The sequence below is a fragment of the Dasypus novemcinctus genome, chromosome 17, assembly GCF_030445035.2.
Source record: "Dasypus novemcinctus isolate mDasNov1 chromosome 17, mDasNov1.1.hap2, whole genome shotgun sequence".
NCBI lineage: Eukaryota > Metazoa > Chordata > Mammalia > Cingulata > Dasypodidae > Dasypus > Dasypus novemcinctus.
Genome location: NC_080689.1, coordinates 64639008 through 64663871, shown reverse-complemented (window position 1 = coordinate 64663871; position 24864 = coordinate 64639008). Strand labels below are relative to the sequence as shown.

General features: G+C 53.6%; 1 protein-coding gene across 25 annotated transcripts in view; it reads right to left on the bottom strand.

The window, feature by feature from the left end:
- DYSF (dysferlin) overlaps positions 1–24864 on the bottom strand; it is a 224002-nt gene that overhangs the window by 122570 nt on the left and 76568 nt on the right. For 14 of the 25 annotated variants that reach the window (XM_058278903.2, XM_058278900.2, XM_058278898.1 and 11 more), the window contains 9 exons: positions 23492–23595; positions 15893–15961; positions 15724–15767; positions 12706–12788; positions 5622–5663; positions 4029–4144; positions 3523–3636; positions 2273–2450; positions 1584–1708 (listed from right to left, as the gene is read on the bottom strand). In XM_058278903.2, coding sequence (XP_058134886.1) covers positions 1584–1708; positions 2273–2450; positions 3523–3636; positions 4029–4144; positions 5622–5663; positions 12706–12788; positions 15724–15767; positions 15893–15961; positions 23492–23595 — 875 coding nt within the window. The remainder of the gene's footprint in view (positions 1–1583; positions 1709–2272; positions 2451–3522; positions 3637–4028; positions 4145–5621; positions 5664–12705; positions 12789–15723; positions 15768–15892; positions 15962–23491; positions 23596–24864) is intronic. The other 11 variants (XM_058278891.2, XM_058278895.2, XM_058278905.2 and 8 more) reach the window with 1 other exon arrangement.

The window sequence follows — 24864 nt, the reverse complement described above, 5'->3', positions numbered from 1 at the left end:
AGCCAAGCTCAGGTCAAGCCCCCCTTCCCAGCAGCACGCGGGCCAGTGCACAGGGGGCACCCCCTGCAAGCTGCCGGGGCCCGAGCCCCATACCCCGCCCCCTTGCCTCTGGTCTCCCCCATCGAGCTCTGTTCCTTGGCCCCCACCTCCGTGGGCCTCAGCCCTGAGTGGGGGGAGGAGACGACGCCCCAATACCATAAGACCCTGGGCTTGTCTGTCTGTCCCCCGTGCACTCGTCCCCGCCCGCCAGCCTTCCTGAGCCCACCAGTGTGCTCTGCCCTAGAACAGACCCTGGAGAGAGAAAACAGTCCTCACCCTTGCAGTCTGGGGTCTTGTGAGAGAAGCATCCAGAACTGTACAGCACGGACTCCAAATTCTCCCCCACCTCAGCGTTTCCTGCCCTCTCTAGAGGTGCCTCTCAGGGAAGGGGTGGGCCACCCTGGCCCTCCATGGGAACTGGGTCCCACCCAGAGAGCCGAGACCCCAGTCCTCAGCTTCCCCTGTGATCTTCCTTTCACCTGTGCTCATCTCCCCGCCCTACAGACATACCCCAGGGTCTCCCCAGCCCCCTTCCCTTGACCCTGCTCCGCCCTTGCTCCCCCTCCCAACTTCTCACTTGCCTCCTCCACTTCCCCATGGGCCCCCGCTCCTCCTGGGTGAGCCCCCACCCTACCCACACATCCCCCCCAAAATGGCCTTAGCACCACGGCCGCTTCCCACGGGGCTCCCGGCCCCCTTGGGCTCTGTACACCTGCCCGGTTCCGATGCCGCCCCTCTCCGGCCAGCGCCAGGCCTGCACTCGCGGTATCCACGGGAGATCCCTGGAAGTCCCTCGTCCCACCCGAATGGAGCTGGCCTCCCAGCCTGGCACACTCTGCTGCTTTCCTGGACTTCCCAATTCTCCTGCCAAAGACCTGGAGTCACTTCCCCAGCCCTTCCGCCTCCCTCAATGCCACACTGCCACCAAGTCCTCTTAGCTCAAGTCTGGCAGGTTCCTCCAGGTCTTCTCCTGTCCAGGGCCTGGCTACGCCCCCCAGACCACAGCCACGGCATCCTAAGGGCCCAGGATGGATGGAGGGTGCCCAAGCACTGCCCCCAGGCTGCCCTCCCAATGCCCCATAGCCACCTCCCTCCTCTGAGCCCCCACATCTCCCCCTGGAATGTCACCCTGAGTTTAAGTTTGGAAATCCCTACAGGGGGGTGTCGTGAATCCATTCCTCTGTTTTACTAAACTGAATCCCAAACACAGGGCAGCTTCTTGCTCAGGTCTGAGGTCTCCACAGTTTCCAGCACAAACCCTCGCAAGTGGCAAATGTCAAAAGGCATTAGATGAAGGAACGCGGGAAAGAGAATGCGCGAGCCCGAGCTCTGTCCGGCTCCCGGCTCCCTCCTCTCGCCTGCTTTCACTGCGCAAGCTCCTCCATCAGCCTGGGTTTCCCCAGGATGCGCCTCATCTCATCTCCCTCTTCTGGAGAGGCTGCCCGCCTCCATGCAGGTCTGTGGGCACAGCGGGGTGTCAGTGTGCCCGCGAGGTGGGGGTGTCGGCGCAGGGCGGGCACGGGCGGGGGCAGCAGTCCACTCACCAGCTGGTCGGCGATCCTGAGCAGCTGGTTCTGAGTTTCGATCCTGTGGCTGATGTCCTCCCAGTAGGATGAGAGCACAACCACCGGCTTCACGTTGCCCCAGGGCAAGTAGTAGTAGTGGCACCCTGGGCGGGAGGGCGGAGAGCCTGAGTACTGGGTGGAGGCCGGGGAGGGGGGAACAGGGAGCTACAGAGCTCAGGCCTCCTGGGGGGGAACTTGTGCATCTGGGAAGGGGACTGAGGGTGGGACAGGGGCAGGCCCCCAGTCCCCTTCCTGCCCAAGAACTCTGGGCCTGACCCACATTCACCCGTGTTCAAACAAGGTGTCTGAGCTCCACAGATGCCACTGCTCTCATTAGGGCTCCTTAGCACATCAGAGCAGGGGTGTTTACATCGACCCCGGGAAATCCCAGAACACGTTCCCCAAAACCTCCAAGCCAAACCCGACAGACGCTGTGTCAGTGCCCACGTGGGGATCCCTGCCAACTACAGCAGCGGGCCTGGGGCATGGTCTGGGAGCCTCAGGTGCAGCAGGGGAAGGCAGCACAGAGGAGAGCAGAGCTGGGGGCTCCCCCAAACAAGTCTGCCAGGGCTGGGGCCTCCAGTGGCTCTTAGGTGCGGGGCGGGGCTAAGGGCTGAGCCCCTGCTCTCCCCTCGGGGGCTCTCCGGGTGCGTGGCCTCCGACCTCACCGTCGAAGACCGCCCGGCTGTACTGGGTGGTGGAGGCCAGCGGCAGGCAGGTCGTGTCGAACTTGTTGCCGTAGTTCCCGATGCTGACCTCGAACTGGACGGCGGCGTCGACGTCCTGCAGCATGGAGGCCGAGTAGAAGGCAGCGAAGAGGGAGTACTTGCGCCTCCGGAGGTGCTTCTGGGAGCGAAGAGGGTGGGCGGGGGCGTCACACTCCGGAAGGCCCTGGCCGGGCCGGGCGTCCCGGGATGGCAGGCCGGGGGGACAGACGGCGCCCCGTGCCACGAAGAAACAGAGTCCAGATTTGGTTACTAACGGAGCAAACTCATGCCAGGTTCGTGTGTGTTTGGCCACATTTCCCCAATAAGATCTGCACCGCCAAGGTTGTGCTGCTGCTTAATGCAAACCAGCAGGGCGGCACCCACGGAAGGCAGCGCGTCTCCACCGCACCCCTCGGCGGGCCCCGCCTCATCTGCCGTCCAGAAGGGGCCGAGAGCCCTAAACCACCCATCCCCCTGCCCGGACCCCCACCCACCCCGGGCCCCCCCCCCCCCCCGTGCCAGCCAGCTTGGCAGGGATTCTTCTGAGGAGACGGCCGCGAGCGTGCCCTCATCTGAACCTAGAGGACTTCAAGATTCTCCTCGAGGAAGGCAGAGAAAAGGGTTTTAGGATAAGGTAAATAGTCAGGAGAGCTAACACTTATTGAGTGCTTACTGCATACAGGGAGTACATAATTCTCCCAACATTTCCCGGGTCAGTGCCATCAGTACCCCCATTTTACAGAGAAGGAAACACACAGCCTGGAAGGGGTAGAGGCAGGATTCAAACCAGTGTCAGGCGGTCCGTGTCTGAAAGCTTACGGCACCCACGGGACCCAGGCCCAGCACCCCCATTCAGTGCTCAGGCACATCGGAAGCCCCTCGCTTCCTCCTCAGTAAAATGGAGAAATGGCAGGACCCCCTCATGGGGTGCTGGGAGGTTTTGGTGGTACCGGCACGTGAGATGACGGCTTAGGAACTTTTGCTCTCTCTACATTGACCGTGAAACAGCATCGAGCTATAGGCTTTGCAAACACTTTCGTGGTAAGCCCAGAGCCTGTGACTGCTCCCCCAGAGAGCCACGGAGCTGGTGATGACTGTTCCCACTTACAGCCAGACCCTGAGGCCCACAGGGGTGAGGGCACAACGAGCCTGGAGCACCCCTCTCCCCGCCCCGAGGGGGCCCCCCTCCCTCCCAGAGCCGTGCCCCTGACCTCCACTCGGAGGATGTCGTCGGCAGGAATGTCCTCCACCTTCTGCTCGCTGTGCTCCACCAGCTTGGTCTCCAGGGCGAGCAGGAGCCGGCCTCGGTAGGCCACGCCTTCCCCCTGGGGGCATGGGGGCCGGTGGTCACCAGAGGCAGGGAGAAGGGGGGAGACGGAGCCCTGCGGTCACCCGCCTCCCGGGCCGCCCAGAGGCCCCTGAGCAGCCCTGTCATCCTGCAGCTGGGAAATCATGGCCCAGAGTGGCCGGGGGCTCGCCTGGGCCCCCCGGGAGGTCAGCACCAGACTGCAGCCCCGCTGGAGGAGAGGAGACCTGAGAAGGAAGGGGCCTGGGTGCTCAGGGGCCAGGCAAGTGGAGGGGGCAGCCTGGCCCCGGAGGGAGAGGCAGAGCAGAGGGGAGCAGGAGTGGAGAAGGGCCGGGGGGGGCCGGCGGGGCGCAGGCCACGGAGGAAGGCGCCGCCCGCAGGCCTGGGGACCCGGGGCTCCCACCAGCTCACCTTGCCCGTGTTGAGCTCTGCGTAGGGGTCCGGGAAGCCGGTGAACTCCCTGGGGCTGCCATAGAGGTTGACGTAGCAGGGCCCGAAGGTGGGCAGGAAGCCCAGGTGGTCGTCCACTGGGAAACACAGGCAGGGTGAACGGGGCGGGCGAGCCACCCTCAGCTCCCTGCACGCATGCCAGCCGCGGCCCCCGGCAAATCGGTAAAGAAGAATGACACGCAGCAGCCACTGCTATTGCCCCTAAATTCTTTTAATCCTCACCGCTAGGCTGTCGCATGGGTATTTTCATTATTTTTATTAGCCCCATTTTACAGATGAGGAAACGGAGGCTCGGGAGCTGCAACGGAACACACAGCTGGAAAGTGGCCAGACCCAAACGGCCCCGCCTCCAAGCCGTGCACCCAGCCCTCCGCCACACCCCCTGGATCCCGAGTCTCCGTCAGCACATTGAGCCCCTGATCTTGGGGAGGCCCGGAGAAGGCCCCGAGCCTGGGGACCAGAGAAGCTGTCCCCCGGGGACCAGTGGCCCCAAAGGCAGGTCAGTGCCACCTCCGCCCCAGGCCAGCCCCAGGCACACGCCCCCAGGCCCTATGCACTGAGACAGACCAACTAATGCTGCTCCCCCCTGTCCCAGCACCCCTGTCCACGCTAAGGCTGTACAGAGAGCCCTCCTCCAGCGTGGCAAGCGGGAGGCGAGTTCGAGGACCGCGGAGGCCCCGCTCCTGCGAGCACCCGGCACAGGACTTAGGTGCTCCGAGAACCCTGCAAAGCAGGGGTTTCCCTTTGAGAGGAAGGGCGAAGAAGATGAGGTCTCCCAAAGTGGGAACGCAGGTGGGTGGGGCACCAGCTGGGAGGATCCAATCCAGCAAGGAGGGGGCAGGTCAGGACCAAATAAACGGCCCAGCCAGGCCATGCTCGAGCTAGACTTAAAGAGGTGCCGTGGACCCCGAGGCCCACCCCTGCTGAGACTTGGTGGGCGGGCAGGACTGTGAGCAGACCCCTGAGCCGAAGGAAGTTACCCCATCCGAGGCAGGAGCGCCACCTCCCTCCAGCCAGGCGCCACCCACCTCCTTCACCAATTTCCTCTTCCAGGGCCCGGAAGAGGGGGCTCTGGCGTGTGGGACAGAGGCGGGGGGCCTGGGGTGATGGAACTAGGGGTGGCATCACTGTCTGTTTATAGTAGTCATCTTGATTATTCTTTGCCTTGTGAATTTCAACTGCAAAAGTTACCAGCTCATCCTGAGTAGCCTCCTCCTGGTCCCCGGACTGGCTCCCCTGCACCCACGTGCACCCCACACCTGCCCCAACCCTCCCTGCCAGGGAGCGGGGGCTCAGCTGAGCCTCAGCCCAAGGCCGGCAGATTTCGGGAGTTTGGGAGGGTGGGACAGAACTGTCCTAAAAGAATCCCAAGCAATTTGCACATTCAGTGGCAGTCGAGGGGTAACTGGCAGAAGGCGAGGCCGAAGACTGAGGTGGTGAACCTTAGCCCAGCTCTAGCAGCTCAGAATAAAACCCCTCAACCGGCACCCTCTCCCCTCCAGCAAATCCCCCAGGGCCCGCCCCCCTCGCCGCCCCAAGGTGAAAGTAACATACGGTCTGTGGCTTGAGGAGGCTTGACCACACCCGCAGGCTCGTCTGAAGCGTAAAGAAATGGAAAAGGGGTTAAGGATGGGGGCCGCGAGAGGAGGAACAGGTTATGTGAACGGGCATGCGGATGGAGAGCTGGCAGACAGACAGACGGACAGTCGGCGCCCGCGTGGGAAACAGATGTGGCCAGAGATCCCACCCACACCCAGTGTGCCTTCATCTCCAACTAAAGCCACCACGTGCCTGACGGCCCACCCTCCAGCCAGCCCCTACCACCTTGGTGAGCCCTCAGGTCTCTCTCCCCACCCATAACTGCCTGTCCCTGCTATCAACTGAAAACTGAGCCCAAAAAGCAGCAGGCTATATTCAAACATAAAAAATAAATTTTTAAGTGCTTTTTCATATTATAGCCAAAGAAGTGAGGGAAACAAAGTACCGTCACAAAGAAAGAATGCGGGGATCACAGAAGGGCCAGAGCTAAGCAGCGAGGCTCACCCAGGCTCCACCAGAACGGGAAGGTCAAGGCTGAAGGCCAACGGGCCAAGATGGGATTTCGAGGAACAACATCTCCATCTAGTGGCCATTTTCAGTATTGCTACAGAGGGCACCAGGTTGCATTTTCACAACAGCAGGCACTGGGACCCGCTCCCGGCACCGCCTGTATTCCAGGAAGCGCAGTGCCAGACTCTGTCCATTAGTCGCTGGTTCCACACACTTGGGTGTGGCCCAAAATTCGGGGAAAGGATTCTAGAAATAAGAGAAGCCACGAAGGAGATGTTCGGGCCCACTTCTGGGTTCTTGGAATCCCTCCCTCATTTCTAGCAGGTACAGGATTGACTTCCGGGGAGCAGGCACCCCTCAGTCTCCCTCCACTGTCCTCTTGGATTTCCGCTTCTTGAATGCCCCTTGCTCCTTCCCCAGCCATCAAGAGTTGACCAAGTCTGGGGTCACGATCGAGCCTGGGGGGTGCAGTGGGGGAAATGCTTATTTTCACTCACCTCTAGCTAGAATACTGTTGGCCTTCTCCAAAAAAAATGAAATACCTACTGCTATTTTCCCACAGGTCCATGATTGTCGTGAGGTGCCAAGAGGTGGGTGAAACATTGAGAAAGAAGAATATGCAGATACACAGAGAGAGAAAGATGGAGAAGAGGGGGACAAGGAGGCCCGGACCTAGGGGCAGAGCTGCACCGTCAAGAGTGGAAGGCAGCAGGGCGGGCGAGGCGCGGGGCGGGCAGGCCTGGGGCCCTGGGGCCCGGCCCTCGGGCCTCCACAGCCAGCCTCGGCCGGGAACGCCAGCCGGCCCGTGTTGGGGCTGCACAGCTCCTAACTCATGGCCATTCTCCCAGCCACAGGAATAGGTTTTCATTGGTGGGGGACCCTGGCCTTGGGTCGAGGGGGGAGCTTTCAGTAAGAGTGAGAGGACCGACGTGGGCACAGCTGCAGCCCCAGGAGAGCAGCGTCAGGAAGGAAACAGATCCCATTTTAAGCTCCTTCCAAATGATTACAAACAGGCCCGGCCAGTTATCTTGGGCTAATGAGGCCGGGGTCACTCGTTCCGACCCCCAAGTGCTCCTTGCAGAGTCCAACTGGGCTTCCCACCCATGTGCTGACAGCGAGCCCGGGCTGCGGATGGTGCCCCAGACCAGGCAGATGTCTCCCTAATCCCAGCAGGCGAGGGGACCGAGGGAGGGGCTCAGGAGAAGCCCAGCTCCCCCCTGCACATCTGGCCTTCATTCATTCGTTCATTCGTTCCCTCAGCAACCCTGACCAGGCACAGGACTAGAGACCGGGGGAGCCTAATCAGACACGGTCCTCCTGACGCTTTGGGTTGGGGACTCCTCATCTGGGGGCAGGGCTGCAGGGGTTCAGGTGTGGAAGGCCACCCCCAGGTTTCTCCCTGCATCTGCGGACAGCTTGTAAAGACAAGGGCAGAGCCACCCACGATCCATTTAGTCCCCGTGCCCCTTCTGCCACAACACAAGCTGCTGTTTTGGCTGTGTTTTCCCTTAGCCCAAGGAACAGGGGCTGTGGGAGCCCCAAAACGGCGATGAATCCTGTTTCCAGTTTTGTGGCCTGAGACACCAAACCCGACTCTCTCACCCAGGGGAAGCTGAAGGAGATAGGGAGCAGATTCCCCCGTCCAGGGAGCCAACGGCACAGCCCTGCAGTCTTGGGGACACCCGTGTCTCCTCCTGGAAAGCCAAGGCATTACCTGCCGCCGGCCCTGCCAGCTCTCCTGCCTCCCACCCACAGGAATTGGCTGCCTGGCCCCATCGTGCACCAGGCTGAAAACGAGAACTGCAGGGAAACCATCAAAATATACGTTCCAAAGACAGAAAGAAACTAACTTTGGATTTCTTGGCTGTGGAAAAAGATGTCGGACATGACCGCTATTGACGTAGCGTGATTCTCCTGTGTATGAAGTTATCACAGAACCTGTGTTGGTCTCAGGGATCGCATGTGTCTGTTACCCCCTCAAAAGAACTGCGGCCTCTAAGTACAGCACTCCTTTTTTAAAAATGTTTACTAAACAGTTTGAGCACAGGGGCCAAGGAACACTTACGTGTGCCCCAGCAAACCGTGGGCAGGAGCGCCTAAGAGGTTAGAGCCTGATCTTACCGGAAAATAAAAAAACTCCTGGTTTAACCAAATAATCCAGTGAACCAGGGCATGGGAGAATATAGAGAAGCAACCGTTTTGAAGAGTTTGGTTTTGTTTGGGTTTTGAGAGCAGCGAGGAAGTAAAGCATTGTGCCTCACCCGGAAGTGCTAAAATCAATGCAATTGGAGAAAAGGTAGAAAATAGCTGAAAGATCCAGTGTCTTGTTCTGAAAGGGACTCAGGACAAGTGGGAGTGTAGCAGGGAGCAGGGCAGGTGCTAACCTTCAGGGGCCTAGAGAGAAGCTCCAGCCTCAGAAATGGGCCCAACTCTGAGGGAACGGGCATCAGAGAAACTGAGGCTCCCGTTTGAGCAATAACGTTAACTTTTTTGTTGTTACGTGGCTCAGGCTATTTAAACAGCCAACTTAAAGCTGGTTACCTGGCTGCATGAATATTTTCATTTATTCCCAAAACCGTGGGTGAGAGAAGAGGGTTCTTCTCAGGGTGCCGCCTCCGCCTGAGGCACACCGGGTTGCCCAAGATCTGAGCGCCATCTAGTGGCCACGTAAACCACTCTCTCGCCTTCCTAGTGAACTATTTATGAGGACACAGAAAGAGACGACAGTTAACAGCACACCCACATAAAGACTGAGGTGGGACAGGGGTGCTGGGGCCATAATCTGGGGGCACTCCAAACCCTCCCTGAGGGATCTGACGGTGGACACGGCAGGAGCCTCAGGAGACAGCTGCTGTCAGAAAACAAGTGCGCCTCCACAGGATTCAGTCAGGGACAGAACCACCCGGAACCCTGGAGAGGACCAGGAGCTCTAGTCTGTGAGGTGGCCAGAACACTCCGTCTACCCCCATGATACACAGTCCTCCACCCCAAATCTTTCCCTTGTGAATTCCACCAACATGAAGTACCAACAGTGAAATCACAATGGCAGAGAGCAGCCAGTTTTTGAGGCTGAGGGAGGGGAATTTGGAGGTCACTGTATGATTCTCTACTTTTAGGGATATTTGAAAATATCTATAATTGAAAGTGAAAAATATTTCAGAGAACCTAGAATGGACTGGAGAAGATAACCAACTTCAGGAGCACTAGGTAGAGTCTGCCAGAAAAGGCACATTAAGCTGCCCTCTGGCTAAAGAGCTGAGCCAGGGACCCACCGAGCACCCAGATGGACAGAGACCCATGTGTCCTGGCTGTGGAGAGAAGCCAACACCGAAGAGCTCTCATGAGAGAGTGAATAAAGAGGAAGGGAAGATAACAGAGTGCCAGCCAGGTCAGGGAAACAACCTCAGTGAGATTCTGGAAACGATTTCAGAATCCTCAACAGTGTGCAAGAAGACACAGCCTCTGTGGAACAAAAGCAAAACTCCTGGGGGACAGAGAGAAAAGAAGAAAAGGATAACATAAAAGCAGCGATCAAGGGGAAAGAAGGCTTGATGAGAAATTAAATATGCAGTAGCAAATTTTACACTACACGGTAGGCAGTAAAGAACAGAACTAGTGCAGAAAAAGAAAGTCAGACGAATGATGCAGAAAGCCTATAATAATGATAATAAATAACAAACATTGCTTTAGGGCTTATTAGGAACCAGGCACTATAGGAACTTTACACTTAACAATCTCACTGAATCCTTACAGCCTATGAAGTTGGGACTCATAATAGCCCCATTTTAGAGCGGAACCTGGGGCAATTCACTCAGCTACAAAGAATCAGAGCAGAATTTCAACCCACGCTGTCTGGTTCCGGAGCTTGAGCTCTTATACCTACCGCACCCTGCCTCCAGCAGCCCATGTTATAATGTTATAATAAAACAAATCACTCCTGGGGAGTGAGTATAGCTCAGTGGTTGAGCACCTGCTTTGTGTATACGAGGTCCCAGGTTCAATCCCCGGTACCTCATAAAAATAAAAAATAAAATATTTTTTAAAATTCAATGAAAAGAGTCTCTGGGCAAACAGCTAGGCTTGTGTGGCATCTCCTGTGACTTTGTGACTGACATGTCTTCCATGTAGACCGGGGCCTGGCCAGAGACACACATAACCCTCCCACCAAGGGCAGCCAGATCTGTTCCCATCCACCTTCCTAATCTCCTGCCCACCCCAGCCTCATCCCAAATAAAGTAACTCTGCCCTCAGCAACAGCCCACATGGGCCGATGCTGCAATATTTGTACTAGAGAGAGTGAGTCTTGCACCTAATACAAGTAATTTTTTAAAGCATGTGGAAAAAAATTAATTTCTACAAGCATCTAGTTAGAAACAATAGACTACCTTCAAAGAAATAAGATCAGACTCTTCTCTGATTTGTATACACCAACATAAATTCACAATAGATTAAATATTTAAATGTACAAAAAAGAAACCTTAAAAAAAGAGAAAAAAATATAACCCTGGAGGGGGCTTGGCTTGCGAAGGCCTTTGAAGCATGATCTATAAGACAGAAGCCATATTGTCGCTATTTAAAGAAGGAATTTTGAAAATAAACAGAAGAAATTAGAAAGTTTAAGCAGTAAACAACAAAACATGTCTAAAGGCAGCTGAAGAAAAAAGTTAAAAGATGAAACAGAGAATATAGAATTAGAAACTATTAGACTTGATAAATAAACCCAAAAGTTGATTCTTTAAAAAGTCTAATAGAGTACACAAACTTCTAACAAAGCCAATCAAGAAAAAAGAAAGAGAGGAAACTCAATACATGGCATTGGAAAAGAGAAAGAGGGAAACACTGCAGATAGAGAGAATTATTTAAATTGTAAAAGATTGCTCTGCACAACACGATGTAAATAAATTAGATGACCTCAATGTAATGGATGCTTTTCTAGGAAAACAAATTATAAAATGTAACAAACTAAAAATAGCAATGATCATAGGAGAAATTGAAAATGTTTTTAAAGAGCTAGTACTGCATCTGCTTACAAAGGGCACCCAGCCCATATGGTTTTATGGGTGAATTCTTTCAAACCCTCAAAAGACTGTATTCTGGTGCTATATAAACTGTTCCAGATGTTAGGGAAGACATTAAATCTTGCCAATTAATTTTACAGAGCCAGCATAACCCAGCTCCCAAAACCCAAGAAATAATAAGTAGAACATACAATTTGAAGAAAAGAGAAAATCCAGAAACAGGACCAAGAACACATTTAGGAATTTAGTAGGTGATAAAGGTGGCATTTCAAAATATAAGGAAAAGATTATTCAATATATAATGTTGGAACCAAGAAAGAACAATTTTGAAAACAGTAATGTTAGAGGCCTGCCTTATTCACTAAGGAAAAGACTAATAGATTTAGCTACAAAGAAAAATTTTATTTCTGTTCATCAAGAATCACTAAGCAGTAAAATAAAATTAAGGAAAAATATTTACCACATATATGACAAGCAAATAGTTAATACCATATATACACAGGACTCTTACAAAACAAGAAAAAGCAAACATATCATCAGAAATATAAGCTGAGAATATTAACAGGCAATTTACAATAGAATATAAAATATGTAAATATAAAATAATTATTCAAAAGTTCTAAAATTTGCATTAACTTCACCAACTCTCAAAGAAACAAATAATAAGGCAACAATGATATACTAATTTCACCGATCAAATCAACAAAGTTCTTTTTTAAATATTCCTATTAAATAGTAAAGATGAGGTGCAGGGAAATGGACTTATGGCAGTATTTGAAGTGTAAATTCATCCAACCTTTTTGAAGGGCAATTTTTATATTTCCAGAAGCCCTAAAAATGTTAAAATTCCTTTGACACAGCAATTCTACATCTAGGTACTTACCCAAAAGAAAAATCATGAATTGTGCAAAGATTCAGCTACAAAACTATTCACTACAAAGTTAGTTCCTAATGTGGAAAAATTAGAGAACACCTAAATAGTCAACATTAGTAAATGTGAATTACGGTACAGCCAAACAATGGCATATGTGTATTTGTTGACATTTTTATTGTAGAATACTTAGTGACATTAAAAGACATCTGTGTTGTATTGCCTAGTAACAAAAAACAATGAAAAAAGCAATGTGTTTAATGTATATGTGTTTAGATACATGTGTGTATGTGCGTACATACATATACACACATGCCGACCCCAGAATATTAAGTTTTTGTCTGGGAGTCAATTTATGGGTAATTTTGCAGGTAAATTATATATACTTCTTTCGGATTAACTATGTTTAAAACTGTACCAGATGATCAGGGATTTCTTTTTAATAGACCAATGAAAGCTCTTTCGAAATAGAAACTGCTGGAGCACAGGTAGCCAACGGGGAGGCGGGTCCTCATGTCCAGGCCCAAAACGCCCACAATCACACCTCGCGTTGGCCAAAGCCCTTCTCTGCGGAAAATGGGCAGCAAAGGCCTTATAATCTTCCCTTGTCTGTAAACTCTCAAAACTAGCCGTTGTAAGATGAGGGTATGCGGATGGGCAGAGCCTGGGGCACCGCAGGGAGAGCCACGGTGGAACCTACCTTCTATGTCTCCTCCCGGCGCAGAGATTTTCGACATGCTCAGGTAGGTGGTGGCCACAATGTCATTGTGAGTGAGGCGGTCCCTAGAGCAAGGGGACGAGAGGGCCTGAGTGCGGGGGGAGGGGCTCACAGGCCCCAGCCCACACCAGGTGTGTCACTGGCGCCTGGAGGTCCTGGGAAGAAGTTTCGCTCAAGTCTCCTGGAGGGAATGAGCCTTCCTGCCAGCCAGCAGCATCTCCAGCTCGCTGCCTCCTCCCGGGAGCCCGGCTCTCCGCAGGGCGCGCCTGCAAGGCGAGAGGGAGGAGGCCAGAGGCGGGGAGCAGGGCAAGTGGGGGCAGCAGGCTGGCTGGGAGCCAGACTCCAAACCCAGGGAGAACCAAGGCTCCGGGAGCTAAAGAACTATCCAGACTAAGGAGAAAAGCAGGCGACCTGCAGCTACCGCCAAGGTCATGGTCTTAAACTAGCAGGCACGAGTGCACTTTCCTGCTTTGTTGGTGCCTGACTTTACACGTGACAATGCACTTTTAACCTCCTTTATCCCAAGGGACCCTTGCCACAGCCTTGAGGAACAGGCATTTTTATCATCGTCTCAGTTGTACCATCATCGAGATGCAATTCGACTCGTTGAGTCCTCACACGGGCCCTGTGAGGTAGGTACTGCTAGGAGCTTGAGGTTTAGAAGGTTAAAATAATTTGCCAAGATGGCAAAGCTGGCATTTGTAAGCCAGATGTCCCCGACACAGAAACCAGGGCTTCTGCCAAGGCAACCTGCCACATCCTCGTCAGATAAGGCCGGGGATGCCGAACGTGGTGAGTGGAGATACTTTGGGTAGTGGGTCAGGGTTGCTTTGCTCCTGGCATCTTGTAGGCAGAGGTCTTGGATATGCCGCTAAATCCCCAAAAGGCTCAAGACACCCCCCTCAACCCCCAGCAAAGAATCTTCCAGCCCGAAATGTCAATAGTGTGAAGGTTGAGAAACCCTGGGCTGGGCTGAGACCAAGCGCAGGCAGGACGTTTTCGGGGTGCGTTCTTGCCCTGTTTCTCACGGTCGCCTTCTCAGGCCCTCTCCCTGCTCTGAGGACCAGTCGTGAGCTACTTCGCAGGGTGACGGCACATCTGCCTGTGCAGATTGTGAAAGGCACACCTGGGCAGGCTGGTGTGTTTTTGTTTTTAATTCCAAACATATGAGATGCCCCAACCAGTGCTGCTCCTTCCTTCCTCTTTGCACTTAAGCTTTCCCAGGGGAGGTGACTGAGCTTTGAGTTTAACGTTTTCAGTTGGGGCCTCGAAGAGTGAATCATCAGCTCTGATCTTTATCATTTTTCCCAGTAAGTGATGTCAATAAGAACCAAAGGGTGAAAACATCCCTAAACATTTTACAAGATTATCAACACCAGATAGTTGGGGGCGTTGCTTTAACTGCCTTCATGACCAAACTCTGGAAAAGGCCAGCTCTGGGAGGGGAATTGGATTTCTGAGCCCTGGTCTTACCTGGATCAGGTAAGGCTGGAAGAGAATGGCAGAATAGAGGGCTTTTGTTGTTGTTATTTATTGTTTTGTTTTATTGACGGGGGGTATAGTTTGGGTTTTTTTCCATTTTGCTATTTAAAGAGAATGTCCTTTTTTAGAAATGGAATATTAAGTTACAGAGAAACGACCAGATGATTATATCATATTTCCAGGGTTCAGGTTATAGCAGAAGTTTATCTGCATATTCTGGGAAGAAAGCACTTTTCTGGATAGGAACTTGCAGCAGCAGAATGCTTTCTGCCAAGAGCTGGGTTTTGGGGCTTGGGGTTGCTTTTGGAAAATACAGCAAGTCTGAAAATAGACTCACAATAAAAATGCCACTTCAACCCAAACCAGAGAGGCAACCACCAGATTCTGTAATGTGTTTGGATTGTACAGCGGGCTGATGGCCCTGACACAGCTCACGCATGCGCCCACACGCACAAAGACGCGCAGACACGCACTTCCCACGCCCGCACGCCCGCGCCAGGGGCTGAAGTGCGGGATGCCCCCGCGGCCGCACAGTGCCTCTCTCCTCCGGGCGCCCAGGCCCGCTCGGGGCGCTGCGGCTCTCCCTGCCATCGCTCCTCGGGTGCCTCTCCTCTCCTCTAATTCTCACAAGCTGTTTTCTTTCGGCCTGGGGAACTGGCACACACTTTAATCGCTCTGTGGCCTGGGGTTTTTCGCTGGTCTCTCATTATCCTCCCGGTTGGGGGTGCCAAGGGCGTGAGAGCGAAGGAGAGCAGGCCGGGGAGCCACACGCCAAGACGCCGCGGGGGCACCGAAAGGGCAGCTCTCTCTTTTGGGAACCCTAACGGCCCCTCCAAGCGCAAGAGGGATCGCTCCAGCGCCGCGGGAGGCCGCACGGCCTCGTGGTGAGGGCTGCGTGCTCAGGGAGCAGCGGCTTGGGTCTGACCGGCCGCTGACGCGTCCCAGCCGTGTCACCTCGCCCCATCTGCGCAAACCTGCCTCGTCAGCGGTAAAGCGGGCGCCGGGCCACAGAGTCGAGCTGAGGACTAAACGAGCCCGGGTGGCGCTGGTCGGGCACAGAGTCCAGCACACGGCAGGTGAGCACTCGACCAGCATTATCTGTGATTATTTTCCTGAAATGCCCTTTCGGCATCCCCTCCCCTGTCCCAGGAGCCTGGCCCACCTCCCGGGCAAGCCCGCCCTTCCCTACCTGGACCCTCCTTCCAGAAGCTGTGCCTTTGCTGAAGCCCCCCTCTTCGCTGGAATACCCTCCCCTGAACTTACCACACCCCCGCCCCTCTGCCAAGCCCTTGCCTGCCCCACCTCCTCCAGGAAGTCCTCCTGGGTCACGTGCCTGGCAGCCACCCCCCTGAGTGGGGCTCTGAGTCAGCTTCCCAAGAAGAGCCTCGCACACACCCAGAGAAGACGCCCTGGCCCGAAATACACTCTCTCCCACGTGCCCCTGAACGGACTTAAACTGCATGCCTCGGGGCGCCCTCGTGACACCCACCTCCAGAGGCTCCGACACCCGGGACTCACCAGTCTACGACGCGGATCTTCATCTTTTCACACATGGAAGGAAACTGAGGGGAGAAGAGAGGCCGTGGCAGCGGGTCCTTTGGAAGAAAGTGACACGCACCCTCCACCCCCGAGCAGAAGCTGAGAGGCAGGGGGGCTGGGGAGGGGCGGGGGCCGGCGGGGGTCTCACCATGGCAGGCAGCGTGATGCTCTGATTCCACTGCGGGTTGGCTGTCTTCTCCAGGATCTTGCTGCAGAGCTGGAAGACACACAGGGCAGGGTGGCACGAGCTCTGGGGGGCTGCGGGGCGCGGGGCGACGGCCGCCCCAGCCGGAGGCCGTGCTCGGCCAGGCGGGCCACCCCTCGTGCCTGGCGCAGTGGGCTCAGGCAGGAAGCCTTGGCAGAGATGAAGCCCAGTGTCAGTCAGACCAGAGGGCAGGAGAGTGCTGCTGGGGCCCACAGCCCTTCTGCTGGCATACGCCCACCCCAGCCCTCCCCGCCCCTACGTGCCGGGGCTTGGAGTCAAGAGTGGCTTTTCCCAGGGATCCTTAGCTCTGGAGGAACTTCCCATTGCCCATCAGCCCAGGTCCCCTGCAGGTGAGGAAGGCCGTGAGCCCACCCCCAGGGAGGAGGCTAGGGAGGGCCAGGCTGGGGGCAGGCATGGGCATCCAAGAGCAAGAGGAAAACTCAGTGGAGACACGACCGCCCCAAGCCTCCGTCAGCCTGAGATCAGCCCCGCTGTAAGGACCAGGCTCTCCACAGCAAGAAGCCTAGCGGCGGCAGAAGCAGGACCCCAAACGGGGGCTCAGGGGCTCTGAAGGCCCAGGAGTGCACGGGGGCACCAGGCCCCTCGCCCAGCCCCAGGGCGCCCCGTATACCCACACGGGGGCAGCGGATCTCTAGACCCCAGTAGGTTCGCGGGTCCCGCATATAAAATAACGAATGGCCGTTCTCAGACCACTTGCAAGGACGTGGCATTTTGCGAAGCAGAGTATGTGCATAATCTCATTTAATCAACATCTGACTTAGATCGGGGACTTCATTTCTCCATCAAATGAGGTGCGGCCTCGCCAGGGGCGAGCCTTTGTCTACATCACCGGTCCACCCGTGCAGGCCCCTGCCCCCATCTCTCCCCTCCTCCCCCTAAAAAATAATAATAATAAGCCCAGGTGGAGGCTGAACAAGGCTGCAGGCAGCGGCAGTGCCAGGATTTGGCCCTTGTGTTAGCCAAAGAGAGGGGAAAGGAAAGAAGAGAAACCAACAACCCAGTGGTCAATGGGCAACAAGCGGAACCGGCAGCTCGCAGCCGTGGAGACAGAAATGACTGGGAAATGTACACAGAGATGCTCATGCTGCCTCATAATAAAAGAGACACAAATAAAACTAATTCTCATCTAAAAGAGTCACCAAAACTCTAAAGTCTGACGAGGGGAAACTGCACTCTCACATTTTGCTGGTGAGAGAAGGAAATAGTTCTGATCCCTCCAGGGAATATCTGCCCACCGTCAATCAAAATTACAAATGCGTATACCTATCAGTTCTACCTCGAAACATGTCTCCTGCAGAAATACATGGACAGGTGAGGCTATTCACTGCAGCGTGGCCTGAAATAGTGAGGGCTGGGTACCTCCACGTCCCACCGCTAGGTGGCGAGCTGGTTAAATTATGGCCCATCCACAAACTAGAAGCGGTTGCAGCTCTGAACACGATGAGGAATCACTCTGCGGTGATATGGAACAATCTCCAAGTCATATCACAAAGTGAAAAAAAGCAAAGCGCAGACCAGGGAGAATAACCTGCCACCACGTGCATCTCAAAAGGGGGAAATATGAACATTTATAAGCACATTTGCTTGGGTAATGAAACCCAGAATGATACAACATAAACTAATAAGGGAGGAAATGAATGGATAGTTAGATGGGGGCTGAGAGGGAGGGAGATTATCTTGATCAAGAGAGAGAGACAACAAATACATATAGGATCTGTAATAAATGTTACATCATTGAAAAACCAGATGAACAAGTTTTTTAAAATACTGAAGTAACTAACAACATGAAATAAAAGATAAAGAGGAAGGCAGCTGTGGCTCAATCGGCTGGGCTCCCGTCTACCATGTGGGAGGCCCCGGGTTTGCCTCCCAGGGCCTCCTCGGGAAGGCGGGCTCGCCCACACGCTGAGGAACACCGCCCGGCCCACAGACGCCACAGAGAGCCAACTCAGCAAGGTGACGCAACAAAAAGAAGGGAGACAAGTGAGCATAGAAGAGCCCACAGCAAACTGACACAGAGCAGACAGCAAGCAAGCTGCAAAGGGAGAGGGGTTAAAAAAAAAGGGAGGGAAACGGACTTTGGCCCAGTGGTTAGGGCGTCCGTCTACCACACGGGAGGCCCGCGGTTCAAGCCCCGGGCCTCCTTGACCCGTGTGGAGCTGGCCCATGTGCAGTGCTGATGTGCGCAAAGAGTGCTGTGCTACACAGGGGTGTCCCCCGCGTAGGGGAGCCCCACGCGCAAGGAGTGCACCCCGTAAGGAGAGCCGCCCAGCGCGAAGGAGGGAGCAGCCTGCCGAGGAATGGCGCCGCCCACACTTCCCGTGCCAACAACAGAAGCGGACAAAGAAACAAGACGCAGCAAAAAGACACAGAAAACAGACAACCGGGGGAGGGGAGGGGAATTAAATAAATAAATAAATAAATCTTTTTAAAAAAAAAAAAAGGGAAAGAAAGGACTCTAACAAGCCCAGCCGAGGGGCCCCGTCAGAGCAGGCCTGCCCCTCCCGGGAACAGGGGTGCCTGAACCAAGACCAGCCCTTCCGCCACACACAGGCCAGTGCTGCCCCTGGCCCAAGGGGCTCCTGCCAGCCTTCCCCACCCTGTCACACACACACACACACACACACGTGCACATACAGCTGAGCAGCACCGAGCTTCCTCTTTCCCGTCTCCTCTTCTTTCTCTTTTTAAAACCCTCCTTCACTTTTAAAACCTCCCTGGAGGGTTATTTGGCCACCTGTATCAAACACTTAAAAATGAGCACGCTCTCTGACCTGGCAAAGCCAGTTCTAGGAAAATCAAGAGAAGGGTGGACAAAAAGATTTGTGAACACCGGCGTTTGTCACAGGGTTGTTGATAGAAGAGAAAAACTGCAAACGAAGTAAATATCCAAAAATGTGTTAAACATTATGGTATATTCATCGAATGGGATATTATCCAGCTATCAGGTTTTTTTTTCTTTCAAAGGTTATTTCATAACTTGAGGAAATATTAGGCGATAAAACCAGTTTACCAAACTGCACAAATAATCTGAATCCATTGCTTTCTGATAAGTTTTTTTAAAAGGTGAGAGTTAAAGAGAGATAATGCACTAGAAGGAAATGCAGCCAGATGTTAACTCTGGGGAGGGGAAGGGATACAGAATAAGGTTAATTTGTGTTCTTTTTCCTGACTTTTCTCTGATTTGATTTTCAGTTTTTACAATTAACATGTTTTACTCTTGCATTCACACACACACAATAGTTGTTTTAAACTAAGCCCTATTTTTCTATCTCCAACCTTCCCTCCCAGTGCCTCCCCTTGCCTCTGCGCGCACACCCCTCCCATCCCGGTAGGAACATGGTCAGATCAGGAAGGAGTCACATCTTAGACAGTGGCGCCACCAAGTGTCCAAGAGAGGAAATGCAGAGAGGGCCACGCTGGAGTGAGTGGGCAGAGGACAAGGGTGGATGAGAAAAAGTGACCTAGGCTGGCTGGGGGAGGGGACAGGCAGAGACAGGGAGCAAGAGCAGTGGAGGAGGGGGAGGGGCCACAAGAAGGTGACCCAGGAAAAGAGGCCTGGGGACATGGAAGGAGGCCTACCCAGCGGAATATTTCGGGGTGGGGGAGGAGACATCTCAGCTGCCTCCCTTACTGTGAGCCTATCCTTTAACCCCTTCTCTCTTCCTTCTAAAAGGAAAATGAGGGATGTGGCGTCTCGCCTGAGCCCAGCCCCCAGACAGCTTTATGCAGCCACTTGCCTTGTTCAGCCCCCCTCCCTCCATCATTTGCCCTTTCCCAGAAAAGTCCCAGGGGCAACCAGAAGGATAGCAGAGCAGAAGAGCTAGGGAGAGCAAGGGTGCCGGCAAGGACCCAGGAGCAGCTGGGCGCCCCCAAGCTCTGGGACTCAGTGCCGAGGAAAGCCAAAGAATTTGAAACAGGTGGATCTTGGTTCTAGCACCCTTTTTAAAATACCTTACCATGTCGGGAAGGATGGATGAAAAACAGCTCAGAACCTCACTTTCCCCATCTGTCATCTGGGAAAAGCGATCCCAATCCTTGCAAGAAGCAAAACTGTCCAGTCTGCACCCTTCCACTTCCCTCAGGCTCCAGGTACAGCCGTCAGTCCCTGACCCCAAGCCCAAACCAAAACACAGTGCTCGGGGGTAAAGCTCGCAGGGAGCATGCACACCTCACTGTGAAGGAGTCTGCAACCCCAGATACCTCTCATGGATACAGGCTGGGAGACCCCGGGCTGGGCTCTGTGATGAGGAGCAGCTCCAAGGAGCTCCCAAGGGCCAGCTTTGGGTCAATTTCTATAATTCGTGCTATCAGGCACAATGAATGATTGTAACAGGCTGAATTAACAAAAAATTATGGATGTCTACAGTCATACTCAGAGGAGTGGGGCAAGAAAGCTTTTCTTTACAGAAAAATGCCAGCTAATAAAGAGAACGGAGGATAATTAGAAAATCACTACTTTGCAACTCCAAGAGGAATGATTTCTTCAAGCAAGGAAATCAATGAAAGCTTAAGCCATTAGGTAAGAAATTGCTGACAAAGGGGGGATCCACAAGGTGACAAGATATCAGCCACAGATCACCGTTAATTACCAAGAGGAGCCCATACTTCCCCACAGAGCAATTATGAGACACCACCTGAACCGAGCGACACAACCACCCCTGGCTCGCCCTGACGTCACTGCATCCTGCTGTGATGCAATATGTGTGCGGAAGATCACCTGGGAGGCATCCTTGACAGAATACTCCAGGTGAGCCAGCTGGGTTTCTAGACCTGACTTCCAGTGTAGGGGAAATGCAGAAGCCACAGGAACAAGTGAAATAACCCAGGAGGAAACCATCGGGCAAATCTGGGAAAGGGACAAGGGGCCTGGGATCTTCAAAAACACAATGTCATGAAGTGAGAGAAATGGGGGGCAGGGGTGGGAGAGGACAGCTACAGATGGAGAGACGAAAGAAGCACAACCACCAACTGCCCAGCATGAATTCTGGTTGGATCTTGGATCGGAACAAAATAAAGCCAGTTCTAAAAGTTGTTCTTGGGATGATGGGAGAAAACTGATGTGGGCCAGCAGCTGACAACATTAGGGAATAAGTATCAATTCCCTAGGTGTGATGAACTGTAGTTATAAGGGAAAATCCTTTTTTCAACTCAGGAGATGCATCCTGAAGTCTTTAGGGGTAAAGTCTGCAACTTTAGGGATAAACGCTTGCAACTAAGTTTCAAATAGTTCAGTCAAAGGGAAAAAATAATCTATGGACAGAGAGAGAACAAATGCTGCAGAATGTTAATTATTAAACCCAGGTGGAACCCGTCCCTTTGTTCACTGGATCATTTTTTCAATTTTTCCATATTTTTAAAAATATTCAACGTCAACACTTTGAAAAAAAAACCTATTATATAGACATAGAAAAAACCTGGAAATAGACACATCAGACATGAACTGTGTATGGTGTGCAATAGGTGCTTTTACTTTTTTCTGTATTTCTCAAATTTTCTTTATAAATATGTGCATGAATAGTAAAAGAAGAAACATAAAAGAAGAAAAACAGAGTCCGGGCATCAGGTGGACGGCAGAGGAAATGCACTTGGTCCACCTCCCTGAATCGCGCGCAGGGTTCAGCCACGGTGGGTGGGCGGGCAGACCCTGCTGCTTTCTAAAATGAATCTACCTGAGATGAAGTGAAAGGACTTGGAAAACTGCAGAGGGCCGTGTGAAAGGGGCCGCCACCACCCCCATCGCCACCCCTCCTTCTGCTGCTTCTTACTTTGGAGTCTCCCCACCTGTCCTGAGCTCGGCAGCTCCCCTGCCAGCCTCGGAGCAGACGAGCCGCCGCCTCCTGTCCCCGGCGCGGGCGCTCAGCGGCCTCCACCGCCCCGAGCCCGTGCTCCCGCCACCGCCGCATCATCCCACTCGACTTGGCCGGCTCCGGTTCTGCAGCAAGTGGACCTCTGGGCAAGTTTGGAAGGACCTTCCAGGGACGCGCCTGTGGCCCGGCCCCACCCGCCAGCTCCATGAAGCCAGGACGAGGAGCTCCAGGGGTCCACACCGGCTGCGGCATGCACCCGGGCCCTTCCACCACCGGCTCGGCGGCAGACGCACGGCCAGGCTCTGGAGCTACTGAGCACACCAGACCCCGTCCCTGCCCTCAAGCCAGAGGAACAGGTGCTAGCAAATTACTGAAATAGAATGGAAAACTGGCTAACAGAGCAGGGAAAAAGGAGCCGGGAAGCCCTGAGGACCGACTATTAAATCGCCCTTGAGGGAAGCAGATGTGGCTCAAGCAACTGAGCTTTCTCCCACCTACCACATGGGAGGGCCAGGTTCGCTTCCAGTGCCTCCTGGAGAAGACAAGCAAGACAGTCAGCTGGTGCAACAGGCAGGCACAGCGAGCTGAAGCAACAAGATGACGCAACAAGGAGACACAAAGAGGAAAGAGAATGAGAGACACAACAAAGCAGGGAGCTGAGGTGGCTCAAGCGACTGAACGCCTTTTTCCCACATGGGGTCCCAGATTCATTCCCAGTGCCACCTAAAGAGAAGATGAGCAAACACAGAGAGCAGTGGGCACAAACAACAAGGGGATGGGGGGTGATAATAAATAAATAAAATAAGCTTTTATTTAAAAAATAAATAAATTGGCCCCTGAGGGTTCCAGGAGCTGGATGTTGAAAGATGTGTCACAAGTTGGGAATAAGGCCAGCAAGGTCACATAGGACTTCAACGGATCACAGAGAAAGGCCGCAAGGCCACTGTGTAAAGTGCAGAAACCCTCCCACCTGGACCCTCAAGTGGGGGCTGCAGAGCTGCATCTGGCCACGAGGGGGCGCCCCCTTCTCAGTCGCAACGTGGAGCTGAGACCGGAAAGTCCCGGGCAGGGCCTGGTCAGATGGGTTATGTGGTTTGAGCCCTCCCTGCACAGACAGGGCTGTGCTTCAGAAAAATTATTCTGATTGTTTTCCTTGGGGAGAACCCAGTCAAGGGGAGAACAAATGCAAGACAGCGGCTGTGGGGCAGAGGGAAGGATGGGGCTGGGGGCCTCGTGTCAAGTCAGGAGCTGGAGGTGGCGTGTTTGGTGTGGGGAGATACCAGAGGGGAGAGGCGCCCGCCAGAGGGGCCTGTCGCTGCCCAGCCCCTGCCACCACTTTTTAAAGCCCATCGTTGTACCTACGAGGCATGAAAGAAGAACTGCTTCTCTCGCTTTCCATCTGGCTTCCCTGCTATTGCTTCACTTTCCCCCAAACACTCATCCCTCTTCCACCCGCCGTCATCTTCTTCTCCACCTGACGCCCGGGCAGAGGGGTCCTCGTGCGCCCGCGTGGCAGCCCCAAAGCGCCGGGCCCGTGCGAGCCTCACGGCGCATCCCAGGGCCCCCCGCTCCCGTGTGCACACGCCTCCGAGCGGGGCGCTGAGGGCCACGTGTGCCCCCCACTGCGTCCCGAGCCGTGCCCAGGGCCCCGTCCCCCGGGCCGTCCGGCAGACGCCCCTCCACCGGCACGCCCCTGCCTCCGGCCACTCACTGTTTTCCCAGCAAAGCCGACCTCCAGGAAGGGGTCCACCAAGTTCTTCTTGTTGCTCTCAAAGCCGAAGATCTGCTTCACGCTGTCCATCACGGCGTCGTCCACTGGGGAAAAGGGCCTCGGGTCACTGGCCGCCTGCCGCCCCAGCTCCCAGCCCCAGCTTCCTGCCTCCTGCCTCCCGGCAGGCCTGGGGCCCCCCGAGAAAGCCGCTGGGGGCCCCCTCGGCCCAGAGACGCCCGGCAGGGAGGGGCGTCCAGAGGCCAACAGCTCGGCCACTGCTCCTCTGCGCACAGAAGGCTTTCGGGACACACAGAGCCATCGACTGGCTGGTTGGTTAGAAATCTGCATCAGTCAAGGCAGTAAACAGTCCAGAAAGAGACGGGGAGTTGTCTTAATATCCCACTACTGCCATCTCTGTAACACTTTCCTTTGTAGCCATGAGCACAACGATTGGCATGAGGCTAATCAATGAGTCGATCCTGGTGGGTTTTTTTTTTAAAGGATTTTTAATCTGTGTTGCACCAAACCAAAATTGTTTACTGGGATTAGCCAGTTTATTTGCATGTTTGTATATACATGTAGGAATGAGAGAGTAAGAGGTGAGAGGAGGGCGACAGTTAAAAGTTACATATTGCCTACCATCAATCAGCACATCTACAATGGCAACAATTTAAAATACATATATTCTGTTTAAAATATGTATGTTTTGCTTACAAAAGATAACACCTAATATATGTATGTTTTGTTTACAATGAGTAATAATTTAAAATATGTATGTTCTGTTTACCCATCTGTGTTGTTTTTATTTCTATTTAAACAAGATTTAAATATAATGAGGAGGAGAATTAAATATACAACTCCTTCACCTTAAGAACAGCAAACAGGTATAACCCCCTAGCTCCCTTCAGAAGCTCACCCAGCCTCACTTTTCGCATAGTTGCAACCAATAAGGATAGAATGTTCTTAAGCATGTATTTTAATACTCGTTAGTTCTTTTAAAAGGCTTCTGCCATGGTTTTGGTTCCATAAGCTGGTACAGAAAAACTCATTTCATTTACTGATGTCGTCGATCAAAGCAGAAACCTGCCAACAATTTGATTTACGCAACGCTTAGAAACAGCCCGCCAGTTGTATGTGCTGATTCTTCTCTGTTACCAACAGATCACACCAATGCACGCCCCAAAACAGGACTCCCAACCGGGGTGCGCGAGGGACTCGCCTGAGCGGGCTTTGGAACACGCCAGCGTGGGAGCCCCACCCCAGGCCACGTCCGTTTGAATCGCTAGAAGAGGGGCCCTTTTTAAAGCTCCCCAGGGGGTGCTAATGCACAGCCAGAGGACACGCCCCAACTCTAGGACACTCAGTCCCAGTGT